Source organism: Mangifera indica, chromosome 7, assembly GCF_011075055.1.
Source record: "Mangifera indica cultivar Alphonso chromosome 7, CATAS_Mindica_2.1, whole genome shotgun sequence".
In the NCBI taxonomy this organism is placed as follows: Eukaryota; Viridiplantae; Streptophyta; class Magnoliopsida; order Sapindales; family Anacardiaceae; genus Mangifera; species Mangifera indica.
This window is the reverse complement of record NC_058143.1, coordinates 13,520,477-13,539,026: the sequence shown is the minus strand read 5'-3', so window position 1 is coordinate 13,539,026 and position 18,550 is coordinate 13,520,477. Positions and strand designations below refer to the sequence as shown.

General features: G+C 29.7%; 2 protein-coding genes across 4 annotated transcripts; one reads left to right on the top strand and one right to left on the bottom strand.

Annotated features, from left to right (window-relative positions):
• Positions 1–2,053: 2,053 nt before the first annotated feature.
• On the top strand, positions 2,054–3,832 carry LOC123220552 (heavy metal-associated isoprenylated plant protein 36-like). 2 transcript variants are annotated; one of them, XM_044642806.1, is made up of 4 exons: positions 2,054–2,270; positions 2,366–2,441; positions 2,812–3,479; positions 3,519–3,832. In XM_044642806.1, exons 1-4 carry the CDS (start codon positions 2,166–2,168, stop codon positions 3,651–3,653), a joined length of 984 nt encoding a protein of 327 aa, XP_044498741.1. In that variant the 5' UTR covers positions 2,054–2,165; the 3' UTR covers positions 3,654–3,832. The 2 variants fall into 2 exon arrangements, with proteins under 2 accessions (XP_044498741.1, XP_044498740.1); XM_044642805.1 differs by having other exon boundaries at positions 2,812–3,832.
• Positions 3,833–15,189: 11,357 nt separating this feature from the next.
• Positions 15,190–16,852, bottom strand: LOC123220014 (40S ribosomal protein S21-2-like). 2 transcript variants are annotated; one of them, XM_044642002.1, is made up of 4 exons: positions 16,698–16,852; positions 16,508–16,604; positions 16,281–16,413; positions 15,190–15,467 (listed from the first exon to the last, which is right to left on the bottom strand). In XM_044642002.1, the coding sequence occupies exons 2-4, from the start codon at positions 16,555–16,557 to the stop codon at positions 15,402–15,404; spliced, it is 249 nt and encodes an 82-aa protein (XP_044497937.1). In that variant the 5' UTR covers positions 16,558–16,604; positions 16,698–16,852; the 3' UTR covers positions 15,190–15,401. The 2 variants fall into 2 exon arrangements, with proteins under 2 accessions (XP_044497937.1, XP_044497938.1); XM_044642003.1 differs by having other exon boundaries at positions 16,508–16,594; positions 16,698–16,784.
• Positions 16,853–18,550: the final 1,698 nt, after the last annotated feature.

Sequence of the window (18,550 nt, the reverse complement as noted above, 5' to 3'; positions counted from 1 at the left end):
AGACAAGATGAGTGAATTGATTATCTTTATTGAATTTGGGAACAAAGAAATGGTGGATTTTGCTTTTGTTGCAGGGTTGTTTTACTGTGGAGCTCTAGGATTGCCTAGGGAATTAAGGCAGCTAGCTCAATACTTTTTCTAGGAAAACTACAACCAAATTTGATTTTCTCAAAGGGAACTTTTGAATTTGTCTTTGGTGCTTTCAATCTTTACTATATTTTTATTTTAATATAATTCTTAAACACTTGCACTCATTTGAGTAAGTTTTGTGATTATCTTTAAACACTTTTAAAAGTAATGCTTCTTGTCCTTATGAGTGAACTACATTTTCCCACCCAAGGTTTGGTCTTAAAACACTTTTCCACCCTTAGTTAATATAACTACCACTTTTCCATCTAAAAATCTAGTATAAGTGACACTTTTCCACCCTAAATTAAAATCAGTTAATAAAACAAGAATATTATGAAGTGAAATTACTATCTATCCCTACTATTTTATTTTTAAAAAAATTTAAAATTTTGAAAATATTATGATTTTTTTTTTGAAAAAAATTAAGGGGTTACATATTGGGAATTTGAAAAAAGTTTGAGATCTTTTGAAATTTTTTGAAATATTAGTGTGTCTCACAATAGTTTCAAAATTCACAGTTATATTTTCAATGAATTAAACAAAATACATGTATAAATATTAATTACAACTATAAGGGTCATAAAATAATTTCAAAATATATGGGCATTTGAAAAGATTTGAGAGATTGATTTATAAGTTTTTAAACAATTTTAAAGGTTAAATTGTTATATTTAGAATATTTGAGTCTTATAATTGTTATTTTTATCTTTATTTTTCAAAATTAATTAATAATAAAATTCATATTTTACCCATAGGTTGTTAATTTTTTTTAAAAAGAGTTTGATTTGGGATAAAATAGTATTATTTATGTTAATTAGGGGTGAAATATGTTTTTAGGCCAAACATTGGGTGGATAGATTTGAGCTATTCAGCATTTATTAAAGGTAAACTAATAAATAATTAACCTTTGCATCATTGATTATTGCATACAACTAAGACCAATAAATTGGTTATTAGTTGGAAGTTATTGATTACCTTTTATATTATAATTGCAATAAAGTTTGATTATTCTACATAAATAAAAAGCCAAAAGACTTATTCCCACCCAAAGTTTGCTGAAAGGCAAAGTTTCACCCATTAAATTTAACCCAAAATTAGGATAAAAATGTTATTTAACTAAAAATATTTTAAAAAAACTAAAAATTTATCATATTTTCCCTAAATTTAAAACTCTAATAATTTTTTTCCACTTAAAATTTGAAAAGTAACCATTTTTCTTAGGGTTTTTTCCTATCATTGGAGATAGCAAAATTCGTTGTCTCTGGTCGTGTTCACTTCCCTTCTCGGTCAATCTCTTTCTCTTGGTCTCTATTCTATTTGTGTTTTCGTTTTAGATAAAGATAATTTCATCTTCGCCTGAGACGAAAATGATTTGTCTTTATCTCCAACAAAGATAATAGAGGAAGGTAGCTAAAGAAACCATGAGGGAAAGAGAAGCTAAGAGAGAGAGAGAATACTGATGACCAGAAAGGAGATAGTCATCGAAGAGGAGGAGAAAAAATTATAAGAGAAAATGATCATTTTTTAAACTTTGGGTGAAAGAAAATTATTAGATTTTTGAAATAAGAGAAAAAATATGATAAATTTTTAGTTTTTTAATATTTTTAATTAAATAACTTTTTTATCTTTAATTTTAATAATGAATTTTAATAGAAATATGAGTATTTGAGTTTTTTAAACTTAATATGTGGAACTTACATAATTCAGCAAACTTTAGGTGGGAATAAGTGTTTTGGCATAAATAAAAACCAAAACAACTTATTATCTTGGCTAGCAAAAGGAAATTAAGCAAAAGGCATCAAATGCTAAATTGATAGGTGTACATTCAAAAGAAAGCAATACACTTAATAAAAAAAAAAAGCTTAAAAAAAATTAATTATAAAAGCAAAGAACTATTGACTGCCCACAAAGCACCAAATCCAAGGTCCTGCTTGATAATTTTCCCCCACTCTATATCTCTGTCTAAGTGCCTCCACTTCACTTCGGAAGAGCCTCTTCTTGAAGCGTTTCACCTCTCCCCCTTTCCATATTGTCTGATGGCTGCACCAGAAGGTAAAACTGAAGCCAAAACAGAAGCAAAACCAGAAGCTAATGAAAAAGAAGTTGAAGAAAAAGAAACTCAAGAACATCTCAAGTACAAGGTGATTAAACTTGTTCTTGTTTAACACTTAAAAAATGAATATTTTCTCAAAAGGATTGTGTTTTTTTTAACTGGTTCCATTTCTCTGTTTTTCAGACTTGGGTGTTAAGAGTCTCTATCCACTGTGAAGGTTGCAAACAGAAAGTGAAGAAGATCCTAAGAAACATTGATGGTAACATATTTGGCCACTAAATCTTGTTATAGTCTAAGAAATTTTCTTTTTGTGAGGAACTTTACTAATAATTTTTGTCAAAGTATAAATTTTTATGTCTTTTCTCATTCAGTTCTTGTTCATGATCTCTTCTTGAAATATTCATCCTCTTTATATATATATATATATATATATATATATATATATATATATATATATATATATATATCTATTTCAGCTTCAATCACAAAATTTCTGAAACTTTCCTCATCTGGGTTCTCTTCATTCTCTCTTCCAATATTTATTTGGTAATTTTTCTATCATTTTGGCTTCACCTGTCTCCAGAATTTCTACTTTCTCATCTGGGTGTTTTTGTTGCTTCTTTTTGCAGGTGTTTATACCACAAATATCGATTTGAGACAACATAAGGTCACCGTTGTGGGAGATGTAGATGCCGAAACTTTGATCAAAAGCCTCGAAAAAAAGTATGGTAAACATGCAGAGCTATGGCCAGAACATAAAGAGAACAAGAAAAGCAAATCAAAGAACAAAGGGAAGCAACAGGCACAAATCGATCAAGAGAACAGTGGAGAAAATAATTCTGAGGAAAAAGAAACAGTGAAGGTTGAATTTCAAGCTCAAGACTCTTCAAAACAGAAAGAAAACAATAGTGCTAAAAAATGTGGAGATAGTGTACACGTTAAAATTACTGAAGGTGGTGCAACTGCAACCAGTAAGTCCGGTGGACAGGCTGGTGGAGAAAGTGAAGGTGATGTTGAGAAAAGTGGTGGTGGGGGTGGTAAAAAGAAGAAAAAGAAGGGGCATAAAGGGAAAAACATTAATAATGCGGGGCAGGCTGAACCTTCTAGTGGTGGACCAGCAGGTAGTGGATCACCAATTCAAGGTCATGGTCCTCATGGACCTACTGTTCAAGGCCCAATCCTGTCTCCAACCAATTACACTGCGCCACGTCAGCATACATATCAGTGCCCACCTCCAGATTGCCGTCCACCCCCTGTATGTGCCGTGAGTTGCAATACTGCATACCCTAGCACTAGTTATGCTGCTTCACATTTCACAGCGCCACCGAGGACAATGTATACATTAGCGTACGTGCAACTGGGAACAGGAAGCGTACTTGTACCACCAGATACGGATCCATCAGCAGAACAATCAACAAGCTCATTCGAGATGTTTAGCGATGAAAACCCTAATGCATGTTCAGTTATGTGATGAACTTCGAGTGAAGTGATGCATCTGAGCATTATTTTGATATGAACTTATACTACTTGTGTAAGTGTTATAGAGGTTTGAGTTTTTGTAATGTATGTAGATATAAAAGTAAGATTGTAGTTTAAGTTTGGGCTAAAATAAAAGAGGCATTAGAAGAAGGCCTTTGTGGTTTTGCTTTAGTTGTTGTGGGTACTTGATTAGAGACTTATTTATTTAAAAACTTTTAAAGGTTGGTAGTATTAACTTTAAAAAATTGTAGTTTTAGCCCTGTGATGCTTAGTTGTTTCTAAGTGGAAAGCAGATTTGGCAATTTTGGCATATATGATTCACCAATGATGACATATGGAACAAATTATAGTTTTATGGGATGCATCTATTCCTAATGGGTCAAAAACTTTGTAAGCTTTAAAGGTACATGTGGTCAAAATTTAGAGAAAATAATGAAAATAAGACCAATAGAGAGAGAGATGAAAAAAACCCAATTAGACACGTGTCAAAGTGATGGAAGCTTAAGATGATATGACCCTTGGGAGTGGGAGTTTCTTTATGATGTATAAAGGCAAATTTTGATTGGGAATTGTGGGGAACGAATAATAAGTTAGGAGGATGTCTAAAGGAGATCCAGACTGTGAACTGAAGAGACTAATTTACAATGTGTAAAGTCATGGCCTTTGTGGTCACTTTGAAAATATAAACTTGTTTTATTTTACTTTGTTGAAATTTTTTTCCAAACCTATCAAAGTCCTTGTAAATCATATACCTATAAATCTTTTCTATCAATATCTGTGGCTGTTAGGAGGATAAATAGGTTAATTTCATAACATGTATTTATCATAAGGACACTAAGGTGATTTTTCTTATTTGATAAAATTATATATATCTATTTTGAGTATATAAATAGATACATATTTGATATATGTTATCATATGATTGAGTAATTTTAAATTAGAGATAAAATAATAATCAATCACGTGATGATATGTATAAGTGTATACCTATCTGTGTATTTAAAATATATATATATATATATATATATATAACATTACTCTTTTTTATTTTATACGAAAGCATATATTTATACAAATCTATAGCGAAAATGAAAGGGATGAAGACACTCACATTTAACATTTGAAAGTTTAATTTTAAAATATTAGAGAGGCCTAAAACTTTTTTCTTGTGTTTGAATTCCCACTCTTTTCACTCCTTTATGGTTCAAACAACTTTGAGGGTCATTAAAAGATAACTTATAAAAATATAAAGGACTCCCAGAGGTTTCCAAAATGGAACTTTGAGCCTCTCTCTCTCTCAGTCCTAGTTAATAAATACAAAAACAAAAACAAAAATAGAGATTATATGGGTATAATTTGATAAATAATAAAAAATATATTTATAAAAAAAATTATAAAATTTGGATATAAAAAATACAAAATGTGTATATATAAATTTAATATGACATATAATTAATAATACGTTTTTAAAAACACAATAATATCAATAATAATTTTAACACTTTTCATAGATTTTCTAGTTAACAATTCAAATGTAAACTCTCTGATTGACTATTAAACCTAATATAATATGATATATAATCAAGATTCAATTATCATAAAAAACAATAAAACTATATGTACACATTTTTTATACATATATATATATACACATATAGACGTGTCATGATATTATTAGATGATATTGAATTAATGATAAAGTAATATTTAATCATATAATGATATATCCGTGTGTATACATATTTGTAAACTAAAAGTATGTACACATAATATTGTTTCACAAAAAATTATCAAGAGAGGTTAGAAATTTGGATGACAGAAAATTAAGTTTTTTGTTTTACATAATTATAGTATTATAGTAAGTAATTGAAAATATAAACGATATTTTCGTATTTTAAAAATTCATAAAAAATGAAAAAGGACAAAAATACGTGTTTAATATGGGAATGGATAAAATATACGTTTAATATGTTTTAAGTTAAAAAATTCAAAACAATATTTTTAAAACAAGAACTAAACGAGAACGTCAATAATTCACATTTTTATTAATTAGGGTCTTAGTCACAACTTTCTCTCTCCATTTTGATTTATGATAGATTATACTAAATTCTATACAATTGTAAATTGACCTAACCTAACACTGTGTTTTTGGCTATTAGAAGTGACATTAGGGTATCATCCCTCCTATTTCTTAAATAATCTTGAAAAGAATATATGGTCCCAACTTTCCACAACTTCCATTACAAGTTTGGAAAAATAAAAAATGGAAATCCCTTCACTTATGTCTTTTCCAATCTCTACAAAGTTGTTTTGATTTATTCCATTCCCCACTACTAGACCCTCATTTGATAATTGACATTCCAATCACCTTCGTTGCCAAGGGAACCTTATTGTTTAATTATCATTCTGATTCTTGGTTTTTAGTGGTGTTTCCATGTACGGATAGTTGGAGGGTTTTCTTAACATTAATCGTTGACAAGAAGAATAAATTATACTTAAAAGGTCCCCTTTTCTAGTTACTATTGACAACTTATCAGCCAAAGTGTTTGTTTAACTTTTAGGCCAAAAGACTATTTTCCACCCAAGGTTTAGTGAAAAGACAAATTTTCACGTATTAATTTTAAAAAATTTAAATATTCATTCATCTGTTAAAATTTATTATTAAAGTTAAGACAAAATTTATTATTTAACTAAAAATATTTTTAAAAAACTAAAAAATTATCAACACTTCTCTTACTAGATTAAAAAATCTAACAATTTCCTCCGGTCGAGGTTTGCAAACTCATCATTCCCCCTAAGGTTTTTTCTTCTCTCTCCAACGACCGCATCTCCTTTCCGATTGCCATCATTATCTCTTTCTCTTGGCTTCTCTCTCCCTCTAGCTTGTCTTGGCGATGTTCCCTATCTCTCTTACCATCAACAAGGATGATTTGTTGTCTTCAAATTGTTCAACAAATTGTTTTTAAGTCAAGAACATAAAAAACATTGAAAATTATTTCTATAAAACCATTCTTAGTTTTTATATTAATATCATTGTTTCCGATTAAATTCATTGTAGAACAATCACCAAAACTTACTGTAAAATAAAAATTTTCATCTAAATAAGAAAAAAAAGACTTACTTTCATACATGTGATTGTTGTAACATGTATCCACATACCATATATTTGACTGAGGTTCTTAATTGACTTGAACTATCATTAATAGTCTTTACTTCTTTCTTTTCTACAAAATTGAATTTCTCTCCCTTTTTTTTTTGTTGTTAGGCAACTTATTATAATATTTAGAACGATAATGACTAAGCTTATGGCATCCAAAGCACTCCACCTTGGATTTATCAATTTGTTGATCTTGTCTTCTACCTTTGCCTTGATCATCATTAGTTTTGAATTGCTTACTTCGACTTCCCTTCTTTTATCTCTATCTCTACCTCTTCCTCTAGAATTTGAGGAAGGATTAAAGGTAGAAGCCTTTAAAGCTTGTTCCTTGCTGTTGAATTCTAGTTCATCTTTTGATCATGGACTAACAAAGAGATTTACAATTTTGTCAAAGGAGAGTGCATCTATGTCTTTAGATTTTTCAATTGAACAGACAACATAATTGAATTTTGGTGACAAAGAACATTATATCTTCTCAACAATTGCAATATTTTCTATCTCCTCGCCATGGAATCTCATGTTGTTGGCTATCCTTATGGCTCTTGCACAATAACTAGTAACAGATTCTCCGTCCTTCATTTTCAAGTTTTAAAATCCCTTCTCAAGGCTTGAAGTTGTGCACGTTTCACTCTGGTTGAACTTTAATATTTTTTTCTTCATTGAATCCCAAATATCCTTTGAAGTTTCTTTGTGAAGAATAGTTTCCAAGATTGATTGATCAATGGCTTGGAACAAATAATTTTTTGCCTTCAAATCTTTCAACTTTAATCCCTCTAACTCATTTTGTTTTGCATCTGTAAATGTCTCTCCATCTACAGGTGATGCTACATCAAATTCAACAACATTCCAATACTTTTTGAACGTCAAGAAATTCTCCATTAGCATGCTCCAATAATTATAGTGATCATCAAAACGTGGTATGGCTGGCTGCTCAAAATTTCAAAAGCCATTTGTGTTGTATTTCACAAAAAAAAAAAAAAAAAACTCATTCTTTTAATTTTTAATACCTAACTTTGATATAACTAATAACTCAAATAAAAAAAATAGGGATATTTAAAAAGAAAACTATTCACTGATCTTTTATTCAAAATGTTTAAACCTTTAAATAGACAAATACATAACCCAAAGAAAAAAAAGAAACACATAATTTCTGAAGTTTTTCTTCATAAACTCTAATGCTTAGGACACCATCTTCTCCATAAACTCCTAAAAATTAGGATATTTTGCAAAAAAATAAATAAATAATTATTTAACAATAAATTATTTTAACATCTCTCTCCTTGCATAGTGATTTTGGAGTCGTGTTGGAAAAAAAATGAACTTGTGATATAAATTGTAAAATAACAATTTAGATATTTTAATGTTATTATAAGAATATTAAAGTAATTAAATTTATTATATTAATATCTTTTTTATTATTATTTTAAAATTTAATGAAATTTACTAACAAAACTGGATGAAATATGAGAAAGTGAAAGGTGAAAACTTCTCATTTAGGAAAAAAAACAAAAAGCCTTTCCTCCAACTTGAATTGAGGGAAAATATTCATGAGATCGGCTACAAGACCCACCAAATTTATTAAAAATAAAAGCATATAAACTTTTTGAAACTTGTTAAAATTTTACATATATTTAATATCCAATAAAATTATATACATAAATAATATGTATAATTTGATACACAAATAATATCATGTCATCATATGATTGAATATTATTTTATTTTTAATTTAAAATTATTTTATCACATAATAATATATTATTGTTTGTATACAAAATTACGTACATAATATTATGGAAATTTATATAATATTAAACACTGTAAGATAAGACTTGTTGAGAACTGTTGGCACAAATATGAAAATGATTTTGGGCAATCTTAATCCTGAAGAAGGAACAACTTAGTTATATTGACTCAATCCGTGTCAATTTTCATCAAAAATTGCATACTGCTCTTCCTCATCATCAATTTCTGGGCAGCTTTCATTCTATCAAGAATCTGATTCCTTTAATCCGAATCCAGCTTCCTTCCCAAAGCCTCTCAATTCTCTAGTCTAGAAATCTCTAGTCAATGTAAGCTACCTCGCATATAAGGACTAAAGGGTCGTTAGAATCCCTCCGTCAATAATCTATAATGATAAACCTTGTAATTTAGTACTATACAAAACGGATAATTGAAATAATTTGATCCGGGTCAAAATGATAAGGGTAAAAAGTAAAAATAGATTATTTTAAATAGATAATAAAAACACATACTGGGATTTATCTCATGCAAATACGGATAGATCCGTTGATACCCACTATTTTTTGGTCAATTTATATTGTTTTTCCAATTTTTCTCCTTAATGTAATATTATGATGACACAGTAAATAACCAAATTTGATATCAGCAGCAACTCTCAACCAGAACCAGAACCAGAATTTTACAAAGAAAAATGCAAGTCTAAATACATAAATCAGAGAATAAATTTGACTTAAATGGCTTCACCAAGACTCTGCATATCTCTTTTAAATACGAACCCAGATGCAGAGTGGAGTCTTTAAAACAAGAATTTGACATCATGGGTTGTGTTAAATGTGAATTTTAAGACCTACCTTCTTCTTGGATGGCCTGCAATCAGACAGGGACGGTGTGATCATTCAATCAGGCCATTTATTCGTCCAACAAACAATTTTTGTTAAGGCCAAAAGACTTTTTTCCCACCCAAGGTATAGTGAATTACCCATTTCCACCCTTCAACTTTCAAAAATATAAATACCCACCTATGAACTAAAATAAGACTGAGGAACTTGAGTTTGACTTAGAAATAAAGGGGCTGTAGGCGCAAGTGGGTGAAAATTAGAGTGTCTTGACTGTCGATGTGGTTGTTCGTTCCATAGGCAGGCTGCATTGTTGGAGTAATTAGAAGGTATATTTTGTTACTAGAAGTAAATTTCACCTTTATCTGCCTTCTTTATGGAAAATTATCTTGAGCATGTTTGTGGCTTAATCGTGTCGTTTGAGCTCAAATAAATTAAGCTCTTAGGTTTATTTTAGTAAAAACAGGATGGAACTCAGCCTAAATGTGAACAGACGAGAATGCTAATACAAATAAATTATAATAACATTGTTAACTAACCATGCGTGCGAGCTAGGTTGAAATTTGCATGGTCCACCGTGCCATGGATTGTGTTAGTCCAAGACACACAAAAATGTTAAGTCCCAACTGGATTTGCCGACCCATAATATTTGAAAGGCCTAAGATACAACCTGCCTACAACATGATGACTCATGCCTCCATCAGTTCTTGTTAGACTGATCATATTTGTGGGTTGAGGGCAATAATAGTTGTGTTTCAATAACAAAGGAAAGTCACGTAGGAAAGATCAATTATTTGTGAGCATTTTACCAAGTTTGAAGTTAATGAGGACAACAAAAGCAAGTATAACTATTGTGGTCAAGTATACATATGTTCTCCAAAAAACCTTTCAGCGGTGTCAATCATGTGTACTTCAAGCAGAAACTATTGAATTATGATGTTGTTATGGAAGATTATTGTGTTTCACTTGGAAATTTGATCAAACTTACATTTAGAAAGGCTTGATGGCACATGATTATTATTGATGAGCTTTATTTCAAGTTTGTTGAAGGTGAGGGGTTTCGTTTTTTTTTTTTTTTTAGCCAAACACAACCTCGATTTAAAGTTTCATCATATACTATATTTATAACATGTTGTTATGAGATTTTTCTAGAAGAACAAGATAAGATAAAAAAATTCTTAAAGAGTAATTATAACCACCGACATATGGACCTATTTGCAAAGAATAACTCTATCTTTCTTATTTCCACTTTGTTGATAATAATTGGAAGTTGCATGAGGAAATTAATAATTTTTATTCTTATCATTGACCACAAAGGTGAGCAAAGTGAAAAGCGATTACTTGTATAGGGCTTAGAGAAAACTGTGACTACCACAATTGACAATGCTAGGGCTAATGATGTTGTTGTCTGTTGGATATGAAAAGAAAAAAAATTAACATTTAGGGTGGGAGTATTTTGAATGGAGAATATTTGCACGTGTAATGTGTTGCCCACGTTGCTAACATGTTTGTAATGGATGAGTTGAAATTAGTGAGAAAACATATTGTTGGCATTCGAAATATAATAAGTTATGTTAAGTAATCTCCATCAAGGTTGCAAAATTCAAATTATGTGTTAAAGAAGATAAAATTCAAAGTGAGTTTTGAAAGAATTAAAGACTCACTTTTATACCCACTAGGTGGATTTCGACCTATTTGATGTTAGATACAACTCAAATGTTTCAAAAAACTTTTGCAAGAATTAAAGAGTATGCCCCTTTCTTTTCAAATGAACTTAATGAATCTAAAGAGCAAGTTGACTCAAGTGGACCAACTACAAATGAGGACTAAAAGAAAGCTAGACACTTTGCAATATTGTTAGAGACTCCATATGATCTTATAGATCATGTTTTTCCAACCGCAACTTCACATATGTGCTTCCATGAGACTAGCAATGTATTTTGTCTCTCCTGAGAGGGTGGAGTAAAAGTGTGAATTTTGATTTCTCTTCAATGACATGAAATGAAGGAAATATGGGGAAGAATTGAAGAAATCTAGCTAGAGAAACTCAATGCTTTCTTATTTGTAGATGAGGATTTTTATTTTATGTACTAACTTGAATATGTCAATTTTAGGATTCCTCAATTGTATAAGGATGATATTGCTTGGGTGATTCAACAAACGGCAAAAGCAATTTGATGAGTATAGAAAGCTAACTGAACATACAAGCACCACAAGTGGTGGTTGTTGTTCAAGTCAATTGCCTAAAGAGATTAACAAAATATTTTATTATTAAAAATCTATATAAGAAGTACAAGAGTAACCAAATTATTGTAGAATTGAGTAGAAAACGATGTGTTACTCAATATTTTGGCTTGGTGGAAACTCAATAGTTTCAAATTTCATACTATTTCATAAATTACTCGGAATCGACTTTTAGTAAGAGATTTCAAATCCTCGATTCCTTTTAGACATCATTATCTTTCAAAATTATATAAATTCTCGTATGTACATAAGATTAGCTTTGTAATGTTTCTCGACATAACAAATGGGAAACAGTGAAAGATGTCGAAAAGTCAAAGAAATGTATATTTCACACATTCACAATACATATTTGTAATTAGATTTTTATATGCCTAAATCCAAATATGATTTATAGATTATATTTATTGTCTTTTTAATAGGTATTTTACTAAGTTTTTATGAATGATTTTAATATGGAGGCCAAAGACATGGTTAAAGAACATCTTTAACCATGTTCATTTAATTTTATTGCTATTTAGATCTTTTATTAATAATTTTATTGCATCAAAATTTTGGTGCAAAATGGACATGGAAGTCAGTAAGATTTGACAAAATTTGAAAAAAAAAAATATGTTAGGATGTGAGAGAAATTTTCAGGTGGGTTGGGAGAAATTATTTGTTGCATTCTCTATGATTTTTTGGATCCCTAAATTTATACCCTTACTAAGTATGTGGGCATTCAACTTATTGTAAATGATAATGGTGAAAGTGCGGAAATTTTTGAAGTTGAGTAATACTATATGTACACACTTTTGATATATAATTTAGATACACAAATGATGTATCATCATATAATTTGGTATTACTGTATCTTTAATTCAAAATCATCTAATCATATAATGATAGATCATCTATGTGCTCAAATTATATACCAAAAATATATATACATAATTTTATTGTTTAAAGTTTTTATAATTGGATTCTATATTCTCTAATCTGCTTGAGCATTCCACCATTTTAGGTTGCCCAAGATTCTATTTTAAAAGAGGCGTAATTTATTCTTAATATTGAGCTCTTTAATGTATGACATGCTTTTATTTGCAGTTTTATCATCAGTGTTAGCAGTGTCTTTAAATCTGGATCAAAGTGTTTACTTCGATAGGTTAAGCCGTGAATCAATTTACAATTCAATCCAGCCTATATATAAATATTAACTTATTTAAAATTCAATCAAATTCGATGAATTTGTTGAATCGAAAAAACTATTTAAAACATCAATTTGTAGTTGGTTTTTTTATCTACATAATTGAGTGTCATTTATTTAATTAATATATTTAAAATTATGTTTTATATATTTCATATGTTTTATATTTAAAAAATATGATAAGGATTTGATATTAGTAAAAATATATATAATAATTTGATAATAAGTTGAACTGATTAATTGTCCAATTGAATCAATTAAAATATAAATCAATAAGATGACCGATTCGATCATCGATCCAGTTTTAAAAGCATTAGATGTCAGGAGGTAATCTGATTCTCTTTTCCCTGTCTCTCCTCTTGTTACTTGTATAAAGTTTTTATTCATGGTGTTGACGCTTTTTGATGGTTTAATATTCCCATGGACCATCATACTTGATTTTAACACAATGGGCTCCCATTTTTACAAGTGAACTGCTCTTGCTTGTCTGTGTAATATTAGCGGAACTGTTTGCTTTGCAGCATTTTGGCACTCCCAAAGTAAACTTGATTTCCTTTTTCTTTTTGGTTTATTATTTATACAAAAAAAATCTCCAAACATTTAACCATAATGTTGACTTGGGTGGTTAAAGCCAAGTTTCTTCACACTGTTTTTTATCTGTTTCTGATTGATTTTTTCTCTCTTTTTTTTTATTCTTCATGAAGTGGAAGAGCTTTTAGGTTTCTGTATTTACCAATGAAGTGTTGCATGGGCATCGATCAGGTTATTTTTGGTTCTGTTTTTATTGTTTAGTTTAAGGGTGTCATAACGCTATTGAGGAGAGCGGTGTAGCTCCGATGGAGAAAACAGAGCAAGCGATACCATACAGTTTCATACAAGGCTAGACTCTTATTAAGGTACAACTCCTCACCTCCAATGAACTCTTGTTGCATTGTTAAATCCCCATGGGAACTCTCTTTATGGTGTTTCCATCTTAAAGATCGCCGTGTTTAATTAATGTAATCTTTTTTTAATTAAAAATTAAAAAAATTGTAACATCTCACTTCGAAGAAATACCCTTTGATGAGAATATACACAAGAAGACGACGGGTTGGTTTCCTTTGTTTAAAATCATAAATTTAAACTTAAACTTATAGTGAAAAGTTCGAATTTTACTCGTATCATAAAACTTGGAAAGAGCATCAAAATGATCATAACTAACTAAAATATAATAAAGCATCATTTGAAATAGTAAATGTACATAGAAAACATGAACTGAAATGCAAACATAAACATAGCAACACCAAATTAATCTCCTTATACAATCTCCTCTTGCTGACCCATTCTCCTCCCAAAGCCCCCACAAAAATAATCTCCTACCTACAAAACAATAAAAAAGAAAAATTAAGTGTTAAAATATTCCACTGGTCATGTGAGGAAATAAATTTGTGTAGAAATAAACTTGTATAGTCTCATTTTCCATGCACACACGTGACATGGACTGCTAAAATTGACACCATATTACGGGTGCCTTTATCATAGATGTGTGCATGAACAATCCCACAAGTGTTCTCTCACAACAACACTTGTGCTTTCACATATTAAGTTTTTAAGTTAAAATTACACAACAATTTATCGCATAATATGCCACAGATTACACAACATGTAGCTTTTTACTCAAATGACTTATCATAGACTACACAACGACGACATTTTCACTTACTTCCATAGACCTCACAACATATTCATGATTCTTGCTACTTGGTAAATATCATATTCATGATCCTTGCTACTTTGTAAATATCATGTAACATACTTGAACACAACTCAAGTCATAGATCACATAATATGAGTCTAATATCTATGCTTCATGCCTTATATCTCATACTATTTAGGCATTTCTTAAAACTTAGCTTTGGAAACAACCTTCATCCTTTCTCTTGTGGAATGAAAGACACTCCTATCGGGATAATCATTCACTTAATTCTTTAGTAGTCATTTGTACTGTATAAGCAATTGTCTAAATTAACCTTTTTAGTGATGGAATGCCCGTTCATGAACTTGAAATGAGCGATCCACCCAGTCTAGGTTTTGGATTTTGTGTTTTTTGACTGTCTCTACATCCTAACACCAAAACCAGAAGTCTTTAAGATACTAGATCATACAATCATACCATTTTGACATAACAATTTAGGATCCTATATTGACAAAAACCATAAGGCTGAGCACTGCTGATGGATGTATGCTCAATCAATGTTGGAGTAACATGGTATTCACATTCTGCTTTCCCTTTCTCCATGTCACGTCCAACAATTTATAAGTTAGATAATAACATAGAAGAATGAATGTATCGTAAGACCTCAAATTCCAGAAAAGAACTCAAAACTTGACAAGGACATTCCATAGCTATAATAAAAGCAGAAATCTTAGGTCCAACACGGGAAACTAAGTAATTTGCATAGTTTTGTCCAGAACAACAATATATTGTAACATAATCCATAAAATTAAACTAGAACAGATCATAATCCCTATAAAATTTCCACCCCTTGCTTGATGAGAGAACTGCTCAAGAAGAAGCACAACCTGCTATCATGGTTCTTATTGTTGTCGGACTTCAACCTTTTTTTTTTGCCACAACCTGTCAAGGGCACTGTCAGCATCACCCTGCAGAGTGAACCACCAAATTACCAATTTAGTTAACCACTTAAAAGTTTGAATTATGACAACAACAATAAAGTTGAAAGAAAAACAGAAACATCCGGAAACACTTGTATTGATAGTCATCCAAGACACTCAAACTGACCATTAACATACAGTAGTTTATCATAATTAGTCACTTCTAACAATAATCTCTTTTGTTTTTGAAACAATACTAAGATCTCAAGCCAATTCATGGGCTCCCTTATGACCATACCAACCACAGTGCCAAATATTTCTAATTCCCCGATTCCCTATCTTAAACACAACCAATGGTGCCAGATACCACTTACAAGCCAGTGAATAAGAAGTCACATACCTAACAAACATTCAGCTTCAACTCTAAATGGTGTCATACAAACGGCAAAGCCAACAACAAAAAAATATGAGACAATCGTACATTAGCAGAAATTGTACAGAAACTCAGATATAATATGCATTCATCATTCATTTCAACAAACATGCAGCAAAACATATTAGAAAAGCACCGTAAATAATCCATACACAGAAGACCAGATCACTTCACCCATGTTAACACTGAACAAAGTAGAGAAAAAAATTTCCGCTACACACAGTTCATCATCGATAAACAATATAAAAAGTAAAAGAAACAACCATTCAACTAAGCCATCTACACAACAAATTAAACCAATCAATTCATGAAACACATTCATTATCCTCTCTCATATACCCTATCAATTAACCTAACTATTGCTTGTTAAAGTAAATATCTACAGCTCATAAATGCATTTCTAAATACCAAAAAAAAAAACAAAAAACCTGGGCGCGAACAAAGCCACAGAGAGCAAAAGCGGAGAATTGGCCAGTGTAAATGCCATCAGCATCCAAGTGTCCAACATTAATCTGAACAGATGCGTGATCCTTGGAGGTAATGAGCCTATTTGTAGCAGAACTGAAAATCCAAACAAATTTTCAATAAAGTCATGTCACTTAACAAAACTTGAAATCAATAAGAGCAGGCCGTGTTCTTTATTGAAATAACGTACCACTTCCTGGGGATGTAGAGATCCATGTTTTGCCCTTCTTCGTTCTGCATCTTGGTCGGTTGTTTTGATAGCTCGGAAAAAGTAGTCCTGAAACCACCTGATTAAAATCGAAAGCACGAAACCCAGTTTTTTGTTTATTAAAACCCAGTTGATTGACAGTGAGTTTATAGACAATGGAAGACTAACGTACCTGAGAGATAAGAGACTTCGACTGCGAAGAGTTGAGAAGGAGGAGATTTGCCAACTTTGGAAGTTTATATATCAGTTGAGAGCAAAAACCCTAATGGCCATTGTGGACGAAAATACCCTGTGAAGTTTGGAACGTTGTCGTTTTATTTTGTTTAGGAATTGCTTCGCTCCTTCGAAATAAATTTCTAGAATTTGTTTTTTAACGCAGGTCAAATGGCTATTTCTCACCAAGGCAGAGGAAAGATAAACGCCAAAAGAGTTATTCCCACCCAAGGTTTGCTCCGTTTTCATGTACTCGTTCATGCTATTTCAAAAATCTAAATACTTATTTATTATTTTATTTTTATTAAATTTTTTAATTAATTATAAAAATAAAATTATTATTTTATTATTAATATTAAAATAAATAAAATTATATCATAATTTACTTATTTAATTTAAAAAATTAGTAATTTTTTAATTTTAAAATTTTAAAAATTATATTTTTTCTTAGGATTTAATTTTTCTAATTCCGACAACCACATTAAGAAGGTCGTCAGCCGACCTTCCCACTACCTACCTCTTTGATGGCTTCCAGGAAAACCATTAAAGAGGGAGGTGGATGAAAGTTAGTTAACGATCTTTCTAAAGTGATTATTGAAATTGGAGAAATCAAACCTTAGAGGAAAATATAACTTTTTTAAACTTTTAGGTGAAAAAAATTATTAATTTTTTAAATTACGAAAAAAAATATAATATAAATTTATTTTATTTTAATATTAATAATAAAATAATAATTTTACTTTTATAATTAATTGAAAATTTTAATAAAAATTAAGTGATGAATTAATATTTAGGTTTTGAAACTCTAAGAATCGATATTTTGAAATGGACTATGTCTTGGATAGGAATAAGTCTTTTGGCCAAAAATAAATTCTAATCCCTTACTTCAAGATTTAAAATTTTAAATTTCCACTAAACACTCACCCTCCTAAATTCTGTTTTATTTTTTTCTGAAAATGACTATTTTGCACTTATAATATAAATGTTAAATTATCATTATCCATCAGTTTATAAATTTATTACTTATACCTGTAAAAATAGGCCAAATGATTTATTTCTATTTAAAGATTTTTTTTTTCAAATTCTTATTTGTTAATTTAAAAAAATTTAAATACTCATTTATTTATTAAATTTTATTATTATTGTTAGTGATAAAATTATTATTTTAATATTTTATTTAAAATAATAATATTTTATTTCTATTTTTTACCTAAGTTTTGAAAACTAATAATTTTCTTCTTAACTTAATTTTAAAAAATTATTTTTTCACTCATATTATCTAGTCTTAGGATTTTCATATTTTAAGATTAACAACCGTCATTTCAAAGCCAAAATATTACACATATACCTTTAAAATTTTATTCTCTCCTTTCGATACCCATTCTTTTTGACAATTTACTCAAATGTGTCATCCACCACTCCGATAATATCTCATCTTCCTCTCTCTTTCTCCAGTGGTTTCTTGATGTAAAAACTATTAAAAACATATCAAAATAACTGAATTTTGTCATATAAATTTGTGCAAATCACACAAATTGATCTAACAATGTCTTTCTATCACATCATTTAAATATTGTATAGATCATAACATAACTTAATATATATATATATACACACACACACACACACATACATACATACATACACCACTTGCTCTTTAGTTATTAAAATATCAACAATTTTGTTATAATTTTACCCTAATTACAATTTTAAAATAAATTTTATTTTAAATATTTTAAATAAAATAATACCTTAAAATTATTGTTATTATTCTTCAAACAAAATATGAAAATAATTATATGTACACATTAA

Bases quoted from the DNA above. Each gene is read 5' to 3' on its own strand.
- LOC123220552 (XM_044642805.1), top strand. From the start codon at position 2,166: ATGGCTGCACCAGAAGGTAAAACTGAAGCCAAAACAGAAGCAAAACCA. The intron at 2,271-2,365 runs GTGATTAAACTT...TCTGTTTTTCAG, and splicing joins AAGAACATCTCAAGTACAAG to ACTTGGGTGTTAAGAGTCTC. The intron at 2,442-2,811 runs GTAACATATTTG...TTCTTTTTGCAG, and splicing joins GATCCTAAGAAACATTGATG to GTGTTTATACCACAAATATC.
- LOC123220014 (XM_044642002.1), bottom strand. From the start codon at position 16,557: ATGCAGAACGAAGAAGGGCAAAACATGGATCTCTACATCCCCAGGAAG. The intron at 16,414-16,507 runs GTACGTTATTTC...TTGGATTTTCAG, and splicing joins CTCTACATCCCCAGGAAGTG to TTCTGCTACAAATAGGCTCA. The intron at 15,468-16,280 runs GTTTTTTGTTTT...TTCACTCTGCAG, and splicing joins GTGGCTTTGTTCGCGCCCAG to GGTGATGCTGACAGTGCCCT.